At 36.3% G+C, this 25,484-nt stretch overlaps 3 protein-coding genes across 8 annotated transcripts; 2 read left to right on the forward strand and 1 right to left on the reverse strand.

Annotated features, from left to right (window-relative positions):
* The first annotated feature begins 928 nt into the window (after positions 1-928).
* On the forward strand, positions 929-8,417 carry LOC113731090 (uncharacterized). 2 transcript variants are annotated; one of them, XM_072079076.1, is made up of 9 exons: positions 929-1,636; positions 1,757-1,817; positions 4,045-4,283; positions 4,445-4,643; positions 6,263-6,391; positions 6,513-6,604; positions 6,694-6,812; positions 6,886-6,929; positions 8,040-8,417. In XM_072079076.1, the coding sequence occupies exons 1-8, from the start codon at positions 1,181-1,183 to the stop codon at positions 6,923-6,925; spliced, it is 1,335 nt and encodes a 444-aa protein (XP_071935177.1). In that variant the 5' UTR covers positions 929-1,180; the 3' UTR covers positions 6,926-6,929; positions 8,040-8,417. The 2 variants fall into 2 exon arrangements, with proteins under 2 accessions (XP_071935177.1, XP_027111952.1); XM_027256151.2 differs by lacking the exon at positions 6,886-6,929.
* A 2,931-nt stretch (positions 8,418-11,348) lies between these two features.
* LOC113731092 (nucleobase-ascorbate transporter 2) lies at positions 11,349-18,156 on the forward strand. 3 transcript variants are annotated; one of them, XM_027256155.2, is made up of 14 exons: positions 11,349-11,846; positions 11,950-12,047; positions 12,341-12,517; positions 13,187-13,287; positions 13,426-13,501; positions 13,612-13,671; positions 15,261-15,445; positions 15,686-15,782; positions 15,895-15,981; positions 16,267-16,325; positions 16,412-16,503; positions 16,583-16,660; positions 16,741-16,901; positions 17,600-18,156. In XM_027256155.2, exons 1-14 carry the CDS (start codon positions 11,756-11,758, stop codon positions 17,810-17,812), a joined length of 1,575 nt encoding a protein of 524 aa, XP_027111956.1. In that variant the 5' UTR covers positions 11,349-11,755; the 3' UTR covers positions 17,813-18,156. The 3 variants fall into 3 exon arrangements, 1 of the variants encoding a protein (XP_027111956.1); XR_011840232.1 differs by having other exon boundaries at positions 11,362-11,846; positions 16,575-16,660; positions 17,600-17,757; XR_003458481.2 differs by lacking the exon at positions 16,583-16,660 and having other exon boundaries at positions 11,363-11,846; positions 16,713-16,901; positions 17,600-17,757.
* Positions 18,157-18,349: 193 nt separating this feature from the next.
* LOC113731094 (O-fucosyltransferase 8-like) lies at positions 18,350-25,378 on the reverse strand. 3 transcript variants are annotated; one of them, XM_027256159.2, is made up of 10 exons: positions 25,190-25,378; positions 23,070-23,156; positions 22,640-22,733; positions 22,435-22,517; positions 22,187-22,275; positions 21,255-21,375; positions 21,030-21,173; positions 19,923-20,260; positions 19,579-19,819; positions 18,350-18,876 (listed from the first exon to the last, which is right to left on the reverse strand). In XM_027256159.2, exons 2-10 carry the CDS (start codon positions 23,139-23,141, stop codon positions 18,568-18,570), a joined length of 1,491 nt encoding a protein of 496 aa, XP_027111960.1. In that variant the 5' UTR covers positions 23,142-23,156; positions 25,190-25,378; the 3' UTR covers positions 18,350-18,567. The 3 variants fall into 3 exon arrangements, with proteins under 3 accessions (XP_027111960.1, XP_027111958.1, XP_027111959.1); XM_027256157.2 differs by lacking the exon at positions 25,190-25,378 and adding an exon at positions 24,269-24,895; XM_027256158.2 differs by lacking the exon at positions 25,190-25,378 and adding an exon at positions 24,269-24,894 and having other exon boundaries at positions 22,435-22,505.
* Between the last annotated feature and the right edge of the window lie 106 nt (positions 25,379-25,484).

Raw genomic sequence — 25,484 nt, forward strand, 5'->3', positions numbered from 1 at the left:
AAAAAGATGAGTTAGAAAATGTGTTTATGGTGCAAGTAAAATATTATTTGAGATAACTTATATTGTTTTGAACAAAAATGTTATGTTTCATTTGTAATTAAACGAATGACTCGATTCATATTCATTTTTGTCCTAAAAAGAAGAATCTGACTCTAATCATATTTATTTTTCCCTTAAAATGGGATCTGACCAATCCATATTCATTTTTATAATTAAAAAAGTGGGATTTGACATTTTTGTACATAAATAATAATTGCATGCGGCTCACATAATAAATTCAGGACAAAAAGTGTTCAAAAATTTAGGTTGGAACCAAATTTTATCGATTTGATTTTGTGAAAGATGTAAAGTTACTATTTTAAAAGTGACGAAAGAAAAAATTCATTTAGTGAGATGTAAAGGACGTTTTGAACGATTTTTTTTCAAACTCATTACATTGTATATAAATTCATACGCATATGGAATTATCCACTTGTCTACACCAGAAGTTTTTATTACCTATATATTAAAAATTTGACGTATATATATCCTTATTTTGTTGACACATTCACAAATTTTAAAATCATCAATTCCTTGTGATCAATCTGGCTCTTATCCTATCTTCTAGTAGGCCTTTTTTCCCCTGGTTAGTAAAAGTAGAAGAGGAGGGGTTCCATTGTTCCATAGTAGGCCTAATAGAAAGCCATATAAAATCTAGTTATTGTTTATGTCTTGTTTGGTGCCCAAGAATGGTGGAAAAAATTTCAAATCTTTAATGGGCTATTCAGCAAGCCCAATTGAGAAAAGGAAATCCTGAGGAATAGTATGTACAACAATTAGACGTACACGGACCTCTCTATTTTGGACAGAATCCGAGCCAAAGTTTTGTTATGGAGAAGTCAGTACTGCAATCATACGCTACTCGGCCCTCTTTATTTTGGATCCAACCCGACCAAACTTTTGTACAACCCGTTTCATCATCTTTTTGACACTTTTCTCCCTTTTATCTTATTTTCCCTCTCCTCAATCAATTAATCAATCATACAAAACCCTCGCTTTTCACTGGAAATTTTCCAAAAAATTGTGAATTTTTTTTCTTTTGGGGCAATTCTAACTCGGATAATTCAATCAAATCCCTAATTTTCTTCTCCTTCAATTTCGATTTCGGCTCTTTCGATTTCAGCTCTGATAAATTTCGGCCATGGCTTCGCATCAGAAGAAAGAATCCATTGCTTTACTCTCCATATACGGCGACGAAGATGACGAGGAAATGGAAGAAGCTGAAGCCGAAGCCGAAACCGAAGCCAAAACCGAAGAAGAAGCTGAACAACAACCATTTCAGATACTTCAAGTGGAACAAGAACGAGGAGAAGAGTTTTCCGTAACAGAAAACCCCAGCACCATTGTCATACGAGAGAATACTAGTACTACAATTGTAGCTTCGGACTTAGTAGTAGAAGAACAAGAGCGGCATGAGCAGCAACAACGAGTAGGAGAAGATAATGTTACCCCTGGCAGGGGGGTATTTGGGGGTTTAGGAGGGTCAGCATCCGCCACGCCGCAGGGTTCAGCTTCTTCACCTGGGCGGCGAAGGAAGGAGAGGATAACGATTGTGGATTACGGGCATGATGAGGCCGCGATGTCTCCTGAGCCAGAGGTATTGATCAGTATGTAAAGGCACAAGAATGTATGTGTCTACGTTGTTTGTTGTTTGGTGTTGTTTGTGTGTTCGGTTTTTCTGATTGGTCGTTGTTACTTTTATTTGTTTGAGTTGTAGGAAGGGGAGATAATGGTGGGTCTAAATTCGATGGAAGTGGAGGGTGCCGCACTGGTTAATGGTATGAATTTTGGTTTGCCGTTTGATCAATTCAATTTGCAGTTGTCATTTGATTGTTGTGTTGTTTATGCTGTTGTAGGGGTCTTGCTGTCTGAGATTATTGTTAGGTAGAGGGATTTAAAGTATCTAACGGGTTAATTTAGTGCTTGTGGAAACTATCCAGTTGCTAGTGAAAAAGATGTGCTTAATCAATTACTCCGAGGCTTTTTACATATCCTGTTAGATCATACCATGGGACCATTTACTTGGTTTTCTGATTCAGTGTGACCTGTTGTTGATGGTGCAATATTCAAAACGTAAGTTAAGTCGAAAAAATGTCATTATTTTTTTTCTTTTATATTATAGTTATATTGTTATGTCACCAGGAGACAAGTACTAGGTTTCTTTATTTAGTTTGACCTGTTGTTGACTGGTATAATGTTGAAAATGTACCCGATTTACTTAATGTAACTGATACACTAAAGATATTTAAATGTTGTACGTGTTTATCTACTGTTGTTCTTAGTCCTGTGACTGTTCTATATCCATTCTAGTACATAAGGTTGGGTCGAACATGCGGGGGTTGTGTAAAAAGGTGGTTGTTGGGGATCCTGCATAAGAAATGAACTGACCTTAACCGGAGTTCGATGCTGTGAGGTAGTGATAATGATGGGGAAAGAAAAATGTATACCGGATTAGTAATGAGGGAATATTCTGATACCATAAATGTGGGGTACCGTGGTTATTCATAGACAAGATAGGACACTAATAATAAGTTGAATGTGGCCAGCATAACCTTGCACTTGCCTGGCTGGCACTGCTATTAAGCAGTGCATCTCAGTTGTCCCGCTTCTGAATAGTCCCATAAATATGGTAATTTTCCTGAACACGTGATTTACCAAAATCAGTAGATGGGCTTCCCGTATTGTTCTTCCGGAGCTTTGCAACAACTCTTTCTAAGATTTGTATTCGGCCTTTGCTGAAGTTCCCAAGCTTTTGCAAATTCTCATAGTTCACAGCCTTTATTTATTTATTTATTTATTTTACCTTTTCCTGAATGGCTTCTTTATCCCATATACTGAACTTTTGATCAGCTAGAGCATTAATGTCTTGTCATAATGACATTTGCAACTGTAGCTTTCCTTCTCGCTTCTCTAGGCTTTCCTTGTGAGTTTCCAGATAAGCAATTGTGCCAAAGTAACCGCCGTTTTGATTTTTCATTTCAATTTTAAATTTTAAAAACTTTGAGTTTCCCCGCCCTTCTCTAGGGTTATGTCTTTATATATTCCCCTCAAGCTTCATTCACCAATTTCACCTTTGTTTTGCATCTTCTTAGTGTTCCAAGCATTCTTAGACTTGTGTACCGGAAATTTCAGAATTCATTATTCAGCCCATTCTTGGTTTTACAGTTTCCTTCAAAGCATCCATAACATTCAGCTGCTTTTTCTGCGAATGTTCCCCCTGTCCAAGCCTTAGGCTAACAAGGATATGGAATGTAGTTCTATTGTAGTTGGGTGTACAAGATCCAAGTTAGAGTTGTGATTTTCCTTGCAATTTTCTTACTGACCCATGTGCTTGTACTAATTTATGTCTGCGGGTTGATTGGGACAAAATTTATTTTTAGCATAATCAGTCGCTGGAGAGTTGATAGCAGCTGTTGTTGTGTGCTGTTTGCTTCATGGACTGTGGTATTCTCTGTTATATGCCTCTAAACTTTCATATAGCAGTTTATTGTGCTGGACTGTAAATTATTTTTCTTTTATTTGTTGATTTTTAAATGGACAAGCATTATCCTTCGGGAATGTAACTGGAACATTGGATATAAAATATGACTCATACCAGGAGAAAAGAAACACCGTGCCTCTTTCAACAGCTTTTGAGTACCACGGATAATTTATCCTTTTCTATTTTCCTTTTTTTTCTTTTTCTTTACATCTTATATTTTTCGAATTGCGTGGGTATACTGCTTACAGTTAGAAATATATCGATCAATTTGATTAAAATATAGTCTTGAAAAGTGGATTGAAACCTGTTTTGGTTGAATGGTCTGTTTTGTAGTGCAAAATAAATTTTTTATGCAACCATGCTTTTTTTTCCTTTTCCTTTTTTAACTACTTTTGTGAATGTCCATTTACATATAAGAAGAAGCATATTGAAGTGTCAAAGCAAAGCTTAAGGTTTCATAGCTTGTTAGTTTTCCTCATTTTCATAGCTTTTAGTTTTCCTGGTCCATTTTTTTACTTATTCAGGTAACTTTCAAGTGAAGACAGTCCAGGTGTTGACACCTGGTGACCGAGCGACTCCTCCCCAAGTATCTGATCCATATGATCAGGCAGAGATGGATACGAGCAACCCTGCTGTAGTTGGATCAGAATCAGCCGAGGCTGCGGATGCAGATGTGGTTCCTTCAAAGGAGGCAGAAGATATTGATCTATTAAATAATTTTTTACCACGGCCACCGGAGGCTAAGTGCTCAGATGAACTGCAAGTAAGTTTGGTCACCTTAATTGATTCAAGTTTTTATGTGATTTTAAATGGAAGACTACATTTATTGTTCCCTTTAATACATAGTAAGTTTGCCAAATTAACATACTTAAGTGTCGTGTGTATATCCTTGTCTTCATGTCCATCCTCTCTTTTCTCCTGCAGGAGAAGATAAGTAAATTTCTTCGATTGAAGAAGATTAAAAGCTATAATGCAGAAGTGCGCAACAGAAAAGAATATCGGAACCCTGACTTCTTACGGCATGCCATGATATATCTTGACATTGATGAGATTGGATCTTGTTTTAGCAAGGATGTCTTTGATCCCCATGGATATAATCAAAGTGACTTTTATGATGAAATAGGTAACTGTAGCACTCATTAAATCTTTACTTTTTGATTTGTCCCTTTTTCCAATGACCTGCATCATCAAATGTAATTGCTGTGACTTCATGCTAAAATTATCACGTAGTACTCATTAAATCTTTACTTTTTGATTTGTCCCTTTCTCCAATGACCTGCATCATCAAATGTAATTGCTGTGACTTCATGCTAAAACTATCACGTAGTACTCATTAAATCTTTACTTTTTGATTTGTCCCTTTTTCCAATGACCTGCAACATCAAATGTAATTGCTGTGACTTCATGCTAAAACTATCAGATGTGATTATTTCTTGACAATGCACGATATTTTAAGGAAGGTTTTGCTTACAAACAATTGGAATTGGTAAACTGCTTTGACATTAGGCCCTTTTTTTTTTTTCATTTTTTTAGCAAACAGCAATTAGTATGTTTAGGCTGTCTTTGGTTTTCTATGGATGGTCATGATGTGGATTTTTGAGAACTCACAAATTTCTGCGTCAATAAATTTAGGAATGAACAGCCTTGTGGTTTGGGAGTATAGAATACAGAGAGATGCAAAAGGAATGGTCTTATGGGATGAGAAAGTGGGACGCTAAACTTCCTGTATGATAGAAAGGCTGTGATCAGAAAGAGGAGGGTTCTGCTCATTTGGGCTTTACATACAGTTGTGTAATATTGTCTTTCTGAGAGTAGAGAAGCATGGTATTAAAAGATGAAAATGCCCTTTTTAAGGCTTCCTTGTGTGTGGAGTAAAATGTGATGGACTTTAAGATAAGAATACCTCTCCTTATCTGCTTCTTATCAAATAGTGGCTTATGATGATATCCCAAAAGATATGAGGATCCTTTTTTCCACCTTCTGCTCCCTTCGTACCAATGTAACTTACATATGCTAGTAAACTAGAACTGACAATGGTGCTAATCTACTTGTGTTTGTTCTGATCATGGGTAGCTATTCATGAAATTAAAACAATTATCTATGCGAATTTTTATTGTGTCCTTAGGAGATTTTATTTAATTACAAGTACAGAAAATCAGAAAATATCCTGGTCAAGGTGGTACTAGATTTGTCAAAAGTTATCCACAGTTAGTGAATTTTGTGGTCTTGTAAGTAGTTTATTGGCTTAAGAAGCTTCTACTCTTTGTGCCTAATCTGATGTAGAGTCTCAAACTGTTTAATAGTCTAATATGCGTTCTTTACCAGTATTTTAATCTATAGCATATATGGAAGGGGGTTGGAATTCTGGCATCAACTTCAGGGTGGGAATAAAAATTGTGTCATCCTATTGGTTTAAGCTTGGTTTTTTTCTGGCGTGGTTCCCAGAACAGAATTGGGGACATGTAGCTGTGTTTTTCATCTCTTTGCCAGCTCCTTTTCTCTTTTCACACTGTTCTGAACCTTAAAGTAATTCAATTTGCAGGAATCTGAAATTAGCCCTCATGATTTTTTTTACCCCCTTTCAAGCAGACTGTTGTTCCTTCACTTTGGTTCATTAGCTTTCATTCCTCCTATCATGGTTCAGCCTCAGAAACAGAATATACAGCTTCTAGTATTCACTTTCATTCGTTAGCTTTTATTGTCCTAGTATACTGGTTTCACCACTAGTTTGTCCATGTGCAGAGCTTGATATGAGGCGAGAAATGGAGAGGAAGGAGCAAGAAAGAAAGAGAAGCCCAAAAATAGATTTTTTGTCTGCAGGCACACAACCAGGAGCAGTTCCAACTCCCAAAATCAATTTGCCAATTTCAGGTCCCAAAACCACCTTGACATCTGGTTGCTTGAGTTTTTGGTCATTAAAAATTGTGTTGTCTTGTCTATAGATATGGATATTCTTGGAAACCATTTCTAATTATTTTTCTATATTTGATAGTTGCACCTGGAACTGGATTGAATACAGTAACTGCTGCGGTGGACACTTTAGCTCGGGATGGCCGACAGAACAAGAAATCCAAGTGGGATAAGGTTTCCATCTACTTATGTAGTAATGTAAAAGATTTCTACTAAAGATGTGAATTACCCTTCAATTAATCAGTTAGCTTACTTGATTTCAGGTGGATGGTGATAGATTTAATCTTGTGCCGACTGTTGGGCAGGATGCTGTGTCTGCTGTTGCAACACATGCTAGTTTTCTGTCCGCTGCTAATGCTGGTACTGGATATTCTGCCTACGCGTAAGTTCTTTATGCATATTCAAATCTCATTTTCACTCGTCTCCGTCTTAACTCTATTATTTTTTGTTTGCAGTCCTACACATCCATTACCTCTTCCAACTTTCCTTGTCTGATGGTGTTGAGTATTCTATGGTTGACCTAGCAGTGCCTTAATGCTTTATGGTTACTATTGAAATATTTATTTAGGGTTGTAAGATTATGCTCTTGCTTTTTCTAAACAATGTGTAGATATACTTTAATAATGACCACATGATCTGACTGTATTACTTAGTTCTTGTTTTATATTCTTTTTTTTTTTTTTTTGAAAGTGTAAGTGGGAGGTCTCGAACCCGGGACCTCTCACTTACACTCCCTCCTCCCGCACCACCCAACCCATCCCTCCCCGCCCCGCCCCGCCCCGCCCCCTTCCGGGTTATATATTCTTACATAACTCATTTCAGACATCTCCTGATTTTAATTAGTAGATTAGCTTTTGTTTTGTTCTAACTACACTTTGGAAATTGTGAATGGAATACATCTCATCTTAGCAGGTGAAGTACTTAGAAAAGAAGAGGATGCTGTGTAAGACCCATTTGGGTTCCTTTTTTGGATCTTTTCCAGCTTTTTCTATTGATTAATGGTCATTGAGTTGCATAGATCAATCATAACCTTGCATTCAGGACTATGTTAGTAACTTCTAAATTAATTGTAGTACAGTTTCTTCTTTTTATACCTATCTTTGTTTGTTTTCTTCTTCTTTTTTCCCTCTTTTGGGGGTAAGGGGGGGGGGGGTTGGGTTTGGAATGGTGGTAGGGTGGGTTATGTGATGTTGACTGAATGTTTAAATTGGATTTAGATATGTGAAAATTGTGTGTGTGAAAATATTAACATCTGTTATCTATCGAAGTTCTGTTGCAATGGATCTAATTGTAGAGCGGGCAAGATAAAGTGATCAAGTTTGCTATTGGCAAATCGTTGGGCTTAAATAATATTCATGTTAATAGATATGCTGTGCGAGTCTCAGATCAAATAGTGGTATTGGAGAAGCATCTTTTTTTGGTGCTGCTAGAGACATGTATGGGAGGCAGGTCATGTTTATTTCCTATATGCTCTTCTTAGAGATTCAACTCTTATTCATGCTGTAAACTTGAATGAATATTTGTTGGCCTTTCTTTTATGTCTTGAATAAGACTTCTGTTGTGGTATTTCACCTGTCCCCCTGAAAGCTCCTTACTCTACTGATTGCAGCCAACAAAGACGACGGGAGGCAGAAGATAAACGTTCAAGTGATAAGAAATCTGACAGATCTAGTGACAAGAAATCAGATAGAAGGACTTGATTAGTTCAGCTTGCACAATTGACAAGGAAGCTATCAGCCTGTGAGATCCATCAAGATGAAGATAGAATGTGGCTCCACCACATTTCTAGGCTGTATTTGTTTCTAGATCTTACCAATTTGTATATGAATGAATATAGGGAGAGCCGGTTTTCATGTCAGCCTTTGCTAAATCAGAAATTTTGATGAGAACGGTTGTCTGCAAAGCTTGCTCCGTTCTTGCAGCAAATTGAGTGTAACTAAATTTTGATGGAAGCTGCTGTATTATAGAAATCCTGGTTGCTTTATCATGCCTACTTTTTCCCTATTTTGTTGGTTTTTCTGTTTTTCAGTTCTTTGCTTGCTCCCCTATTAAGGTTGCCTTGTTAATGCTGCCAAAGATGTTCCCTTTCATAAGTCACAATGAAGAAAAAGGGTTGCAGTAGTATTGTTTTATTCTTTTTGCCATTCTGTTTGTTGGCAACTGGGATACCTTCCAGTCAGTCAAAACCATCATTTGGTGCGCACGTACTTGACGACGGCAAGATTTACATCAGCCGAAAGGAAAAGCTTTGCATGAAAAGTAAATGGCAAACAGCAATGACCCATGAAACTTGGCCCCAGCCACGTTAGTTAGTACAACGAGGTGGTAGAAAGAAAGGTTCCTCCCTCCTTGCCTGCTAACACAGGATCTACCTGAACTTTTTTGCTAGGTCAAGGTTAACCTTAGCTAGAACTCCACATCATATTCATATTAATCCCATTTCGTGAAGTAATTTTTGGGTAGTCAACAGAAACATGTTTTATAAATTGAGCATGGTTGAATTTGCAATTATTTCATTCTTTACTTGATCCTTATGATTGAATTTGTAATCATTTCTTCATTCTTTCGTTGATCCTCATGATTGAATTTGCAATTATTTCGTTATTTAATCTACTTCATTTGATGGAGAATCAAATGAAATTGGAGTCTGATTCTTCAGCCATTTGTCTTGAATCCTCCAACAACATCTTATGCTTGACCTTCTCACAGGTGGATTGCATATATCCTCCTTTTTTATTTTTTGGTGTCAAAAGAAGAAACGTACACGTATGTAATACAAACTTTTTTGCTTTCTTTTGAAAGAGGAAGCAGATACTTACATATGCTGCACAAGATCTTGTTTTCAATATTACTTTTGGCTGTCTTCTATCCTATGAATGTTGGTTGGCCACAGGATTGTACAGGGTGATAAATGCCATGTTATTTCGCTTTTTGTTCAGATAAAAAGTGACTATTCAGGCTACAAAATAGGAGAGCTCATTTATCGATGCTGGTCTTTTTTTTTTTTTTTTTACATAAAAAATAGAGAGACGTTGGAGATGGATTTGTACGCTGCTAGCCCAACTCACATGTTCAAGCCAAGTCAGTAGAGAGTTGGACACACATTTTATACCAAAATACACCAAAATGTAAAAGAAAAGATTGCAATGAATTTGCTTCTTTTCTTTATTTTTTTTTAAGTGAAGATTTGAATACTTACAATCCTTTTTACTTTATCATTCAAAGCAACCCTCCCGTGGTTCTTTTCCTTCTGAATGTTCATATTGAAGGTTTGCTAAGGGTCATTATATAATATGGGAGTCAGGAAAGTTTCATAGATTCTTGGAAGATGGACTCTATATACTGATTTTAGTAATGTATTTAGTTTTTTTTTAAAATTTCTGTTTATTTATATGTTTGTTGGATGGGGATTCATTTGATTTAGAAAAAACAAGAGTGTCATTGAGTAAGACTGCCATACATGCTCGCAAGTTTTTGTAGTGTTGATAGTAATTGAAACAGGAGATGCAGACATGACTTTGGTCTTGGACCCACAAGTTTTTTAGCCTATTATTGGATTGGGTTAAATACCAAAAACCCCCTGTGGTTTGACTAATGTTCACTTTACTTTCCTATGATTTGGAAATCTACAATTTGACTCCCCGTCGTTTCAACTAAAGTAAAAGCCTGACGGAAAACATCAAAACTAACGTCTGAAAGGAAAATGTCAAAATTGCCCCTCTATAAGTCAAACCCTTGGAAGAATATTTCGTGCATTTGAGAATGGATAAAATACCAAAAATCCCCCTGTGGTTTGCCAAATGTACATTTTATCTCCCTATGGTATGGAAACCTACAATTTAATTCCCTGTCATTTCACCTAAAGTGAAAGTCTGACAGAAATACCGTTATTGTAGATGTTTTCTGTTAGACTTTCATTTTAGTTGAAACGACAGGGAGTTAAATTGTAGGTTTCCAAATCATAGGGAGGTAAAGTGAACATTAGCCCAACCACAGGGGGGTTTTTGATATTTAACCCTATTGGATTTGATAGATCAAATATGCACTCTCCCAAAATTAAACAAAAACCACCAAATGGAAACAAAACCAATAGAAGTCATTGCATGACAAATTAGATTCAACTATTTGTACTTTCTCCTGATAGGAAAACTAAAACAAATTGGATAGTGTATTATTTGAAATATTATTTGGAATAATTACTGTAGCACTTTTTGTGATGTGATGTATGTGAGATAAAAATGTGATTGGGAATATAAAAAGGTGGGTTGAAAAATGTGTTTATGATGCAAGCGAAATATTATTTGGGATAATAACACTACCCAAACAAACCATTGTACCAATATTATTAGTGAAAAAATTGTACCAATAGTTGTTGTAGAGGACATTGGAAGAATATTCACCAATGCATAAGATAAAAAACCGATTGCCTTTTGGAGAAAAAAGAAAACATATATCCCATTTCTTTCTTCTTTCTCTACTTTTAAGGTAAGAAAAAGGGGAAAAGATGCAAAAAAGGGGCAAGCTTCTTATTTTAATGGGAAAGAATAAACATTCTTTCTTATACTACTTAATTTTATTTTTATTTAATTAACTACTTTTTACTCCCCATAATACTCATTGCAAGTCTCAAGATTTCATTAAAGTAAGTTTCAATATAAAAGTAGTTAAAAAAAAAGTTTCAATTAGCACCAAGAAAAGAAAATATAAATATAAACATAAATATAAATGTTTAAGTACACAGTTCCCACCAGATTCACTAACGGTAACATGAATTTGGCAGTTTCTTGGAGGGCAACTTGGGAAAACAACAAAAAGTTAACGGAACACTCGCAGTCAGGAAAAGGCCACACAGAGTGAAAGTGAGACAGACAAAGAAAACACACAAACTAGACTACAACACTACCACAATAAAAACTACCAATCCAATTCTTTGAAGTGGGCTACAACTGCTTTCCTCCTTTTCCCTCTTTCCACAATTTTCAACCTGTATAAATTAGCAGATACATTCATCATCTTGACTTCATCATTCATCAACTTTTTTTTTTGGCTGCTTTTTCGTTTCACTATCTTTAATAGTTTTCAGCTTTTTTTTTTTTGCCTTTTCGCTTTTTATGTCATTCATTCTTTTACTCAAATCCCATTTGGCTATTGGACAGAAGAAGCTAGACCCTTAATTACTTATTATCGAAGTTTTCTTGACTTGTATCTGTCTTTTGATTCATTTGCTAAAATCTCATTTGGATTTTGAGCAAAAGAAAAGCTGTTTACTACTAGTTCTTAAGTTGGTGAAGTGAAGTGAAGTGAAATTTTGTGATTTTGGTTGTAATGGCAGCTCCAAAACCTGAAGAGATAAGCCATCCTCCTATGGATCAACTTCAGGGGTTAGAGTATTGTATTGATTCTAATCCTTCTTGGGGTATGTCCCATTTCTACTATAATGATTATCAAAAATATTTAGTTAATGGTTTTTCTTAATAAAGTTTCCTTGTATGGGTGTTTCGATCTGTTTGTGACAACAGGGGAAGCAATAGCACTGGGATTTCAACACTATATATTGGCATTAGGAACAGCAGTGATGATTCCAACATTTCTTGTTCCTTTAATGGGTGGGACTGATGTAAGATCCTACTCACAAAATCTACTGCTTGTTTCTTGATGTTGATGAGATGGATAGCCGTTCATTCTAATGAAAGACAGTGAAGTTGAAATGAATTTCTAAGTGTGTTGACTTACTGAAGAGTGAAGCAATAAAGTTTCTGTTATTCAGCAATTTTTTGAATTTGCAAGAAGTTAAGAAGAAAAAGAAAGAAGTGGTTGTAGCCTTAGCAACAACTAAAGGAGGAGTGATTAGTGTTAACTGGTTCTGTTAATTGGCTGTCTTAATGTTTTCTTGGATGTTTGGTCGGACAGGGTGATAAGATTAGGGTAGTTCAGACTCTACTCTTTGCACAAGGAATTAACACATTACTCCAAACATTATTTGGGACACGACTGCCGACTGTTATTGGAGGATCTTGGGCGTTTATGGTACCGATAATTTCCATAATTCATGATCCATCCTTGGCTGCAATAACTGATCCTCATTCAGTAAGTCAAGATGTCTCTTGAGAACTTTGGCTTGATTAATTTCTTGATATAAACTTAGTTTGTAGTGTGAAAAACTGTCTTCACATAGTTTATTGTTGCATTCCTGTTAATTCATGGAAGAGTTTGGAACATAGAGAAACACTCCTGAGTATATTTCTGATAAGATATTATCACCATTTCTCTAACCTGAGGCTCTTCACCACTTTTATTTGAATGAAGAAAAAAATATCCTAAATTGGCCGCAAAACCTAGGTTCATTTGATGGAGAAAATGACAACAGGCTAATGATGTAGGTGGACTTTATCTCTTAAAGGATTATAATGAATGTCAAGATAGTCGGCAGTGTGGCACCTCTTTTTTTTTTTCTTTTTTTTTTTGTCATTATAAAAAGTGGGAAGAATGAGCGTGCAAGGAGAATGGAGGATGGTCCATAAAAAGGAATCACAGATATGCTTGACAACTAGGCTATATCCATTTCTGTACATGTAAAACCTTACTAAGAAAATACCTTGAAGAAAATTTTGAACTTGCAGGTGGAATGCTAAGTGATTTTACATTCTATTTTAAAGATGTCATCCAGAAAATCGGAGGCACAGAACAATGATAAATTTATCATATATCTGATGATTATTCTTAGATTAACAATGACGCCTTTGATTTCACATGTAGAGATTTCTCAATACAATGAGAGCAATACAGGGTGCACTGATTGTAGCTTCAAGTGTGCAGATTGTTTTGGGATATAGTCAACTTTGGGCTATATGTTCTAGGTACAACATTTATCCGCCTTTCTTCTTTTAGTTTATTTCTTCTAGCTGCTACACCGATGTAAAATTCATGTAATGTACAAGTGTTGACATTATTATCACATTTCTGAAAGGAGAACTCACATAATTTTCTAATTTCAGGTTTTTCAGCCCACTTGGGATGGTTCCAGTAATATCATTGGTGGGCTTTGGCCTTTTTGATAGAGGCTTCCCAGTGGTAGAGCTGTATTCATATTTATATTTTCCGTCTAATTATGTCTTTGTTATTCTTTTGTTGAAGTCCCTTAACTGATGCTTAAATGAACTTTCATGCACTTGAATCTGCAGGTTGGCAGGTGTGTGGAGATTGGAATTCCCATGCTCATCTTATTTGTTGCCTTCTCTCAGGTAACCTTTACTCTATTTCTTGGATTGTAAAGGACTCAGGAGCAGCTACCATTGTTAACTGCCTCTAATAGATCACTCAAACGAGACTCCTATCATGTAATGTGAACTACTCTTCATTACATTTTTTGTTGTTAAAGACAATTAAATACACTGGAAGTAAGACGAAGAGGGATTTAGTTTTGGCAATTGCAGTAAGGTTTGCAAAAGTATGGGGAATAATGAATGACAAATTTAGACTCTTATGCAGATTGACCTTGACATTGTGTGGGACAACTAACAAAGAAATATGCTCAAGGGAAAGGGTGAGCGCATTAGCACATTGAAAGAGAACGAATCATTTTTGTGATCTTCGAACTTAAAGTACTTGAGATTATTCAGCAAGCAATTTTAAGGATAAATTGCTATAATTGGAAGTGCAAGGGAAATGCACAAACAGCTGTTGTGATTTTCTTTTATACCATGTAAGGAGAACTGGTTATATTGCACTAGAAAACAAGACATTGCGCATGTCTTCAAATATTGACCTCCTCTGTTATCTGTGGAAATTGAAATCGCTGACATGATAAGGTATTTAGTAATGAACAGAATCAGTTTGCTTCTTGGAGAGTAGGTACAGAGTGACAAACATTGCAGCTGATTTATTCTGCTACCAATCCAAGAAAATTTACGTTTTATGAGTTAAGGTTTTATCTTAACCTGAGTACAGTATGTTGAGGTCATTCAAATCAAGAGCTAGGCTGCAAGGACAAGTGCAAGATCAAGCATTTGTGCTCAAGCTCGGATGTTTTCTTGTTGGTCTCCATTTATATAGGCTGAACTGATTCTGTTGTGCTGGAAGAGAATCATTGCCTTCTATACATGAATCACCTGTTTAAGGATAGGGTCTCAGAATAGGAAGATTTTATTAGTGAACTGAATCTGTCATGTTCTAAAACATTAAGTTCTTACCTGAGTATATATAGATTACGGCATGTTGAGACATTTTACCGCTTTAAGGATACTGTATCAGAACGAGAAGATTTTAGCAGTGAACTGAATCTGACTAGTTCTGAAACATAAGTTTTTACTTGAGTGTAGTATGGCATGTTGAGATCTTTTACATCAAGAGGTAGGCTATTCGGTGAAGTGAAAGAGTAAGAGAGTCAATCCTGCTTGAGGAATGGTATTTAATTTGGGAGAACTCTTTCTTTTGCACTATAACCCTCAAGAATCATTCTGTCTTGGAGGACAGTATTCAGCTCCTTCTGCCTTAGAGAATGGTACTTAACTTGGGAAGAACTCATTTTGTTGCACTATAGCCCTCAAGAATCACTTCCAAGGATTCAATATTGGAAGAATAAGGTTTTAGCATTGGACTGAACCTGTCTTGTTCCAAGTGTTGTTAAAACATGTAACTATTCATTAATATCAGCAATGCATTTACTTGTCTGCATATGGACTTATAGCTTTTGCATTGACATTTTCTTTTATTTCACAAGAATCTCCAGTCATTGTTTCCGAAAATAATGAAATCTCAGTTCTTTTTTTCTCATCTCCAAAAAATGTGATAATATCTTGCTTTTCCTTAAACTTTCCATTCTTTTGCACAGTACTTGAAACATTTTCAGACGAGACAACTGCCAGTATTGGAGCGTTTTGCTCTTATAATCTCAGTCACAGTTATTTGGGCTTATGCACATCTCCTCACAGCCAGTGGGGCCTACAAACATCGTCCAGAAATAACCCAAAGAAACTGCCGCACAGATAAAGCAAACCTGATTTCCACTGCGCCTTGGTTAGTGTCAACTTGAGATGCTCTAAACTCATTTTCACTGTTACCATAATTTCAGCGTAGTGCTTAGCTTGCTCATATGTACATACATATGAAACACTATCCCGAGGAAACATATCAGTTCTATGAAGACGTATGTTAACATTTCTAGTAGGTCGAATATCAGTGCAACTTTTAAAAATCCTGCTACTTGTTTTAATGTTGGATGCTGCAAAAGATAATTTTTCCCAATTACAAATGCAGGATTAAAATCCCATATCCACTTCAATGGGGCGCACCAACATTTGATGCTGGTCATGCCTTTGGAATGATGGCTGCTGTACTCGTTTCTATGATTGAGGTAAAAGGTTGTCCGTGTATGCTGTAATACCTTTTTACATGCAGTGGAACATCAGTCAAACTAGTTTCATTCTATTCGACAATATGGAAAACTAAGGTTTTCAATTTGACAGTCAACTGGAGCTTACAAAGCGGCATCTCGCCTAGCAAGTGCTACACCGCCTCCTGCTCATGTTCTTAGCCGTGGTATTGGCTGGCAGGTTGTAATATTCATAGGATATACTTTCTTGTTCTTTTACACAAGGCCTGCTTTAGGGGACAGATACTGTTATGAAACAAGAATGTGCTGAAAACTTCAAATACAAGAAAGATCCAGTGGCCATAATGAAATGAACTAGGAACTAGCAAAACAGTGCTAAAAGTTCTATCTAGTCTATAGGAGTAGTAGATATCAAGCCCTATGCCAACATAATAAGATCCTCAACTTCTCGTAAAGCAGTAAATGGAATTCGCTCAGAGACAGACTGAATCTTTGTTATGTACAGGGAATTGGGATCTTGTTGGATGGACTCTTTGGGACAGCTACCGGGTCTACAGTCTCTGTGTAAGTTGTTGACCAATTTACCCTCTAGATTTCTAAATCATTTAACTTAGCTCTTCAACTTAGAGAAATAAGGACATCAATTACAGAGAAAATGTTGGTCTTCTTGGAAGCACTCGTGTTGGCAGCCGTAGAGTTATCCAAATATCAGCTGGTTTTATGATATTTTTCTCAATTCTAGGTAAGTGATTATATCTGAAGCTCTTCATGTAGGCTTACATTTTGACAAGCTTGTGCATTAATCTGCCAAAGATATGCAGGAAAATTTGGAGCACTATTTGCATCAATACCTTTCACCATATTTGCAGCTGTATACTGTGTTATGTTTGGGCTTGTTGGTAAGATACTATATTTTGTCTCCATAATGTCCTTTTGTCAATTTCTCCTCAGTTGTTGATGGCCCTTTTGACATTTCCAGCTTCCGTGGGGTTGTCCTTCTTGCAATTTACAAACATGAATTCAATGAGAAGCCTCTTTATCACCGGTGTTTCCCTTTTCCTTGGTTTGTCTATTCCTGAGTACTTCAGGGAGTATACCACGGCTGCTCTTCATGGTCCTGCTCATACAAAGGCTGGTTGGGTAAGTCATTGCATTTAACCATGCATTCGGACATGCATACCAGAAAAATGAAAAAGAGAAAAAACTGAAAGTTCAGTTGCAATGACTTTAAAAAGGACTCTCTGATGCTCAGAAAGGCTTTAAAAGGGAACCACAAAAGAAATTGAAGACAGTTAATATCAGTGAAATTTTGCAATTATTTTTTCCATGGACGGAGAAACAAAGCCAGAATCTGAAAACAAACTTCCCATTCAGATGAAATTGAGTCCATTCCCTTCAGGTATCAGCGAAATTTTATCAGAGAGTCTTTGAAAAGAAACCACAAAAGATGTATAGGCAAAGCGAAAATATGAACTAACTTGCCATTCAGATGAAATTGAGTCCATTTCCTTTAGGATTCAGCACAATTTTATGTGGTGAAACTGAGATGACCAATAGCCTCGTGAATGGCACATGGAAGGATTTTACCAGCCTTAAGTTATCCTCCAATAAAAAATAAGTTTCGGCAAGTAGTTAAAAAATTTCAAGTCACTGTTGTGAAAAGAGAGATTCATTTCGCTTGTCCAATGACTAAGACAGAGGTTGTTTTAGAGAACGCAGATTAGGACAAGATAAATGAATAAAACATAATAAATGAGAGGAGTCCTTTGTCTTCTTGGTTCTAATTTAAACCTCGCACGTTACCTGACTAACTTATGTTTCTTGCATCTTGATTGCAGTTCAATGATTTTCTTAATACCATCTTCTTATCCTCTCCCACCGTTGCCTTGATTGTTTCCGTATTCCTGGACAATACACTTGATTACAAAGACAGTGCTAAGGATAGGGGAATGCCATGGTGGGTAAAGTTCAGGACGTTTAAAGGGGACAGCAGGAATGAAGAGTTTTACACCCTTCCTTTCAACCTCAATCGCTTTTTCCCTCCATCATGATTGCATTGCAAGAGGAATGGGAAGGCACTTGGAAGGGCTTCTCATCTGCTGATAAAGATTTATGCTTACACAGAGAACCCTCATGAGAAAGGGCAGCCAGGGCCATACAGTTTGAGTCAGTAGAGAATGACAGATTTGCCTCCACTGTCACTATTTTTTCATTAATTTGATATATACAATTTGGGTTATTTAAGATTAATCCAACGAAACGAATTGGTTTGTTTCCTCCACCGTGTAACATAACATTGCTGGCAATGTTCTAGGGTTCATTTGTTAGATGAAGCATATATGGCCTTACCTGATTGATACATATACCATTACTAAAACTCACATGAGATTCTGAAGACTGGGAGTCTAGATTTCTTTAGCTCTTCAGAAACTTGATACCCAACCAATTAGTTTCTAAACCGAATGCAGGCTTTCCTGAAAGGTCATTTATTAGACTATTAAGTTGAGACATACATAGCTTTGCGTGGCATATATAATAACACAATATAAAGCACATGAGACCAATTCTATAGTATGTGAAACTGGGGATGCAAGTCAAATAGCAAGTATCTCATATTATTCTCATTGAAAAGTAAGAAATTTTATACAGTTGACATTGTGTAAAAAAAAGGACCAGAAGAAACCTGGGAACTTTTCAGGATGTACTCATTGGAGAAGGAAAAGATAATGTAAAACATGACAAATGATCGACAAACTTTTGATGCTTGAACAGGCAACCTAAAACTTGATCACTGAAAACACAGGAATTATTGGTGCTTGCACATGCATCCTCTACAGCGTGGAAGTCTATAAACACTACGGTGGAAGCCCCTTTGGCGGACTCTTTGACCTTCTTGAATCATCTTCCTAATTTTTTCCTCAAAGGTACTCCATTTTATGGTGTGATTGTGCAACAAAATTGCGGCAAGCCTCTTCTTGGGAGGACTAAGAGTTGGAGCATGCCCACCACCATAATATGTTCGGTATCCATACACCAGGGATGATAGTTGGCTCCCAGAGTCTGTTATGGCAAATACATCAGCAGTCGCACATGCAATAAAGTCCAGGGCTGCAAGCTGCATTTGAAGAATTTACGTTGTCAGTTTTATTACAAATGAAGTATCTGAGAAGTGACTTGATTAGGCACTATGATAAAAGTTATATCAGTGTAAGGTGAGCAAATATGAAGTGGCATCTCTAGTTTAGAAATTGTTTCGGTCCTAAGGAATAAGCATTTCTAATTTCTTCCTAAAAGGGGAGATTTACTTACATCAAATCATAAAAAATCATCTATCTGAAATTAAACTGTTTGTGCTGCAACTTACTCTTAAGGTCACATAATTTGGAATCTATTGCTCATATATTAAGTGCAAAACTTCCAGGACTGGGTTTCAGAGTGTGTACGTTTACAAGTTCAGGTTTGTACTGCGTATATAAGCAGGATATATAAGAACAACTGGAGCTGATTTTTTTTTTTTACTGCAAATTAAATTATATGAAGAGCATTTTTATATAAGTTTTCTTGCATGGCTGGCTCTAAGCCCCTTTTACTAATCAATTGTTGATATCAAGATATAGTGTAGCAAACATGTAATGCTACATGCTTTCAACATCCAGTAGCAGGAGTGAAAACTTGAAGCCGTAAGGACTGTAAATGACACAACTTTTTTTTTTTTTTTGGTACAAATGTTGATTTATATTCCTCAACACATCTCTAGTTAATATTGAAACGCTGCAGTCCATTGACGAATTGGTGATAACTACAGTCCTCAACTTACCTGAGAAGAAAAGTTCTTAAACGGTGCAAGTTCACTTGCTGAGAGAAGATCTTCCTTTGTGACCACATTGGGGTAGAGACTGGTAAACGGATGCATCCTTGATCCTCCTCCGTAAATTTCTGAGCCTGCAAGGTAGATATAAGTGTCACTCTTGAAGCCAAGAGCAGCAAGAACAAGTGCTGCTTCTTCTGGTGTCAATGGACATCTTCCCAGGTTTCTTAGTTCTGCTGAAGAAGGATGTCTGAATCAGAAGCAAAGATACAAAATCAAGATACTTTATTGTGTTTTCATGATATGAATTGAGGATATTAATAAATAAAACCTTGACCATTGCAAGAACCTACTGAGAAGAAGTCGTTAGGCGCTCAGTGAGGAGAGGGAAATGTGCTTCTCTGTATGCTTGAAGTTCTCTTCTTTCATTCTCTCCACCTCCAAATTCACACATAGAGTAGGCCACCATGTCAACTTCAAACCTCAAATGCAAGGCAAGGTACCTAGAAGGTCCGTCTAGGATGTGATGCTCTTCTGGTGAAGCATCTGAAATGAAATTTCCAAGAAGTTGCTTATCCAGCATGCTTTCTGCAATGTCGTGCTTTCGGATCCTTTTTATCAATATCGAACCCACCTGCTGAATCTTTGGCACAAACTTTAAAGCATGGAAGTTACATTTGCATCTTAGTCTCTGCAAGAAAGTTCACAAGTCTGCGTTATACAGAGTGTAAGGATCCATTGAAGTCAATGGAATCAGTAAACAAATTTTCACTTCTGGACTCTAATCTTACTGATTTCTAGCAGCTAAAATTTCCAATGAAAAGCCAATATTCAATTGATAAGCAAACTTCTTTCCAGGATCATGTGAACAAGATGAATAATCAACAAAGCTCTATCTAAATTGATCAGTTAACATTTTCAAATTCAAAATGCACTGGAATCCCGTGATGAGTTTTACACACGAATCAACATCTTAGAAGCAAAATCCAGGAGAAATAATTGAGCCAGGTAATATGCATGAAGCAGAGCTAGTGGAGGGGGAGTAAAATGAGGGGCGACCATGGGGAGTATGATTGTCAGGTTAGAAAGCAGCAGTGGCAAGAGAGCAAGTGAAGACTGCTCCTCTGTTTATTAAGAAACCTTGTGCTTACAAATGTCATGCAGATTATGTAAATGACAACTTTCCAGTCTCCTAAAGACTATTAAAAAGCGTAAAATCTACTCTTCTAAGATGTTAATGAAGTCCAAGCAATTGCACTATATAGGGAAGCTTAGAGTCATAACAACTTACCATCATGTTGTTTTTGCTCGAGATGGATAGGTTTTGAATTTTTCATTGATTGTTAGAGAATTTAGTCTTACAGATAATTTTGACAATTTAAAGCAGGCATATCGTGGAATATGCAATTTAGGGACCTAACATCAATGATAATGAACGGAACGCGAAGAAAGAGCCTGACCTGAAGTTCAACAGGCAAAGGGTCAAAACCAAGTCGATTCCCAAATCCAAGGAAGTGAACAACCCTGTTTTCTAAGAGAAGCGGAAGTATCTTCTTAATGTACTCATCAGGTGTTGCCTCCTTTGACAGATCAGCATCAGTTACCTAATAGAAGAGGTGAAATGGCTGACCTCAATGAGGAAAAAGGCGCAATCTGCAGTTATTGACAAGGAGAAGGTGACATACTTGACTGCCAATTGATTCAAAATCTACTGACTTTAAGTCAGGAGGGAGCTCCTTTACAATATCTACTTCATTCTCCAGTGTATTTATGAAGTAATCCTCTTGATATATGTCACCAAATTGACTGCTTGCATAATAAGATAGAAGATTTGAGATTTTGTTGGAAAGGGAGATTGGTAATTTGCAACTGAAGTATGAAAATGAAAAACAATGCTGCTCAAGTGAGGCAGAATTTATGGAGAACAAATAAAATGCACAAATCTTTAATGACATGAAGAGGTGAAAATAGACATTAGAATGAACCCAAAATTTTCAACATTTATTCAAATATATTCAACGATTGGTCTTTGGGATACAATTTGCAGATTCGTATCATTAACTGTAATACAAATTATATAACCACGATAATCAAATAAGGCCATTAGCCAAGGAGAACTTAAAAAGGCTGATATCATAAACCACCTTGAACCATCAAATAATGCCATTAGCCAAGAAGTACCTTAAAAAGCTGAAATTGCAAGTCCAAGTGAATGAATCAGATGAAAAGAAATTTATATTTCTAATCTTTTCTTTTGGTTGTCAAAAAAATTGACTAGTTTCTAAGACTGCATCAACAATAATACCTCAAATAACTCAAGAACATGTTTCTTTTGTTGAAAGGTAAATGCATGAAAAAATTTTCTCCCGGAAAGAAATCTCTATCATCTTTTTATGGAAAGGGATTGAAAGTAGCCAGTTATGAAGGGAAAAAGCATAACTTAGAAACAAATCAGAAAACAAATTTCGTTTTGAGACTTCTAATGCTGGATAAGTCATCATTCTCCTCTCAATAAGCATGTATAAACATAGTAAGAGGCCAAATTGGAAGTAGAAAGACCTAGGAGCAATATATTTAACCAATCTTGACTCAACACACAGTTAAATTTACTTCTGACCTGGGATCATTCCATACATTGCTATAAAGAAATTTGGGAATGACTAAAGTTGCATTTAGCAGGGATGCAACTGCAACAGCATTGCAGACCTGAAAAATTGGAACGAAACATTTAGTGGCAATTAATAAGAGAGATAGAATCAGAGAGTCAAGAAAAAACATGAAGAAGATACAGGAAGTAAGATGAAACTTGACCCTACAACAACCAAAAGTACCAAAAAGGAGGAGGACCAAATTCTACATGCTTACAGCAACTCGCTGCTGATTTAGGCCTCCATTGGCGCTGACCAAAATGTAACCAGAACTGTTCCTGGATTTCCCTGCCCCGACAACTTTAAACAATTACACCACAGTTCAGACAGCAAACCACCTACTGTCAGAGACATAACTGTTGTAAGAAGCAAATTACAATTTGATTTGTGCATAGACATCGTTCAATGAATCTAAATTCTACCTTTGGTACTCTTCTTGTCAGCACAAGGCTTCCACATTGATGCCTGAGGATATGATTCTTCCCAAAATTTTGATTCACCTCTCTTCAACTCTTTCTGAAACATTATATTGGTAAAAGGGAATGCAGAAACAACAATAAATAAAATCTTTTCTCAGCATGCTCGTGTATTCCACAACTACCCAATGAAAAGTACAAGATCAGTTGATATCCCAAACTAGCCATGGAATAGACAACAAAAGAGCAAACTATTTCAGTATATTATTCTGTGAACTCCTAAGATTATCAATTATCTGATAGGCAAGTCACTTGCAAGACCACTGCTCATGCAATCAAACACATTGAGATTAAGATAGTAGACACTCCTGCCATGCACCATAATTGAGATTAAGAAAATGTTCTACTGTATGAAAGCAATGATAATAATTCTAACCTCATTAACAGAACTGGCAGCCAGTTTTAGAAGGCGATCATACATGTTTGTGGAACTCTTTTCCTCCAACATGCCAGTGATTCTCTCCTGCAATGATAAATGACCTACTTGATCTGTAATACTGATCACAACAACTCCTGATATGTGATGAATTGCTTTACAACTGATACTTTGGAACAAATAATTCCTAAATAAACAAAGCTCATCCAGCTACTATGTTTATTAGAATAAGCACAGTAATTAAACTAAATATGACAGAACAGCCTTCAATATTATCATCATGCAGAGGTTACATATAGTTTCCCCATGTTATTTAATTTTTCAATTTGCAGACACATACATTAGCTTATTTTTCTGCAAAAGAATGAACGTTTGCAAGATTGTCAGGAAAGTGACTCACGTTTACAGAAACAACTCCTGTTCCATAAAATGGACAAAAATATTGTTGTAAGTTAACTTTAGATACTCTTCTAATTTAGGTTTGACATACAGAAACAGTTTTTTAACATATAAATTAATTCATGTGTAATCCTCTAACTTGCTATCATCAAACCCTCATGGATTGGTCTTGCACTACTTATATTCTGTTAAATTTCATGTGAGACTCAGCTTAATGATGGAAATATAGCAGTAGCATCAATTTTGTTTTCATAGCGGATGTAAGCTGATCAATCAGAATTGCTTCTAATCTATGGATGAAGTAACAAATTATTCCCTTTCAGAAGTGAAACCATAGTCAATGACCATATGAGCTAGCTGGAAACCATCAATTCCTAACATATAAAGGAGAGCTACGTGTTTTACTAGTATACACCAATTGCTCATAAGTACCTTCCAAAAGAAAATTAATAGGACTTGTGGTCTTGAAAATTATGAAATTGGACTGAGCTTTTGAATTGTTAAAAAATAAACTGAGTTCCAGAAATATCATCTACAAATTCAATTGGCACTTGGCAATGAGGAATCATATCATATTAAGGTAGTCTAAATGCACATTTGATCTACTTTTGCTTTCATTCTTTTCATTTCAATTTGTGCTACTAAGTTCCTGTCAAAAGTAGATAAATCATATATTTTTTGAATCTTGCATGCATGTCAAAGAAAAGCAGAGCATATTCATTAACTAAGTTTAGGCTTTAGAGCTAATTGGGAAAAGCATGGATGCAAAGCCAAACTGATGGCAGTACCCTAAACCATACCTCTTGCCCTGTTGATCTGTGAGGGGCCGAATGATTCTTGATTATTGACTCCAAAAGAGAAAACAAAAGGGAATCCAGCAGGAAAAGAAAGCTCATGAACACAAATGCTAAAATGATCCGCCTAATATGCCTAGGGAGCCACCACATATGCTTCTTGCTTGCATTAACACCTTTAGAAGCAGCAAACTTTCCGGAATCATTCCTCAATCCTTGAACCAGAATAACCTTATCCCAGTGGTTGTCTCCCCCTGATCCCCTTCTACCTAAAGAGGGATCTCCAGTCTGCTGCATATCTGAACATCTAGACTGATACTCTCTCGTCCCATAAGAAACATCCAAAATTGAATTCTTGGGCTTAGGACTTCTAGGGGACCCCTGCTTTCCCATTTTCTTGCATTCAAGTAAGGATCATCAACTAAACATAACCCAACCAACTATTTTTCCTCACTCAGTTGTCAACATCCTCAAAATAATCGCCTCAAAATCAAGAACAAAACCTTGTATACATTAATGCTACTATAATCCAAATTACCCTTATTTTGGGCATATATTTTATGTATGTTCCCTCTTTCTCTCCCCTTGTTTCTCTTTTGCCTTGTTTCTGTTTGAAACAGTATGTCCATTCTACTAGAAATCACCGGCAATTTGAAGTTTGGTGAGAACTGAAACATCATCAGATAGAATGGACGCATCCAAGAAGTAGACTTAATTAATAAAACAATAAAAGAAGAAGTAGACTTAATACTTGGAAGCTAAGTTAAATATTAGGTGGGATTGACGTATAAATAACAGCTACTTAAAAAACAACAATTTTCCAAAGAGCAGGGACGACAATAAAATGCAGAAATCAAAGTACAAAAATGGATTCTTAATACGTAACTGAACTTATGAGAAACAAAATTTAGTCTAATGTAGACTGACCAGGTCTAGCTTGTAGAATAGTACTGGAGACGAATTCCATCTGCTACAACTACTTTCCACCAAACAGTGGCAGATATTGAGCTTTTACGTTTAGTTTTCTGCACTTTTTGTCTAAGTTTTTAGGCTGGATTCTAGAGATTGGAGTGGAAAATAGAAAGTTATGAAGAAAAGCATCTTTCAGAAATTGGCCACTAACCATGAGGAAGAGGGAAAGTTGATGGTGGATTTTGGTGGGCCATTATTAACTACCTCTTCCGAATCAGTTGGTTATTAGTCTTACTAAAAAAAAAGTTAA

This window comes from Coffea arabica, chromosome 2e, assembly GCF_036785885.1.
Source record: "Coffea arabica cultivar ET-39 chromosome 2e, Coffea Arabica ET-39 HiFi, whole genome shotgun sequence".
Classification (NCBI taxonomy): domain Eukaryota; kingdom Viridiplantae; phylum Streptophyta; class Magnoliopsida; order Gentianales; family Rubiaceae; genus Coffea; species Coffea arabica.

What these genes read in the sequence shown, in the direction of transcription:
- LOC113731090 (XM_027256151.2), top strand. Translation starts at nt 1,181, where the DNA reads ATGGCTTCGCATCAGAAGAAAGAATCCATTGCTTTACTCTCCATATAC. An exon ending in AGAAATCCAAGTGGGATAAG is followed by an intron (nt 6,605 to 6,693) that starts GTTTCCATCTAC and finishes ACTTGATTTCAG; the next exon opens with GTGGATGGTGATAGATTTAA. An exon ending in ACTGGATATTCTGCCTACGC is followed by an intron (nt 6,813 to 8,039) that starts GTAAGTTCTTTA and finishes TACTGATTGCAG; the next exon opens with CCAACAAAGACGACGGGAGG.
- LOC113731092 (XM_027256155.2), top strand. Translation starts at nt 11,756, where the DNA reads ATGGCAGCTCCAAAACCTGAAGAGATAAGCCATCCTCCTATGGATCAA. An exon ending in CTTTAATGGGTGGGACTGAT is followed by an intron (nt 12,048 to 12,340) that starts GTAAGATCCTAC and finishes TTGGTCGGACAG; the next exon opens with GGTGATAAGATTAGGGTAGT. An exon ending in GATATTTTTCTCAATTCTAG is followed by an intron (nt 16,504 to 16,582) that starts GTAAGTGATTAT and finishes AAAGATATGCAG; the next exon opens with GAAAATTTGGAGCACTATTT.
- LOC113731094 (XM_027256157.2), bottom strand. Translation starts at nt 24,655, where the DNA reads ATGGGAAAGCAGGGGTCCCCTAGAAGTCCTAAGCCCAAGAATTCAATT. An exon ending in ACAGATCAACAGGGCAAGAG is followed by an intron (nt 23,157 to 24,268) that starts GTATGGTTTAGG and finishes TTATCATTGCAG; the next exon opens with GAGAGAATCACTGGCATGTT. An exon ending in TTAAGAACTTTTCTTCTCAG is followed by an intron (nt 18,877 to 19,578) that starts GTAAGTTGAGGA and finishes CTTCAAATGCAG; the next exon opens with CTTGCAGCCCTGGACTTTAT.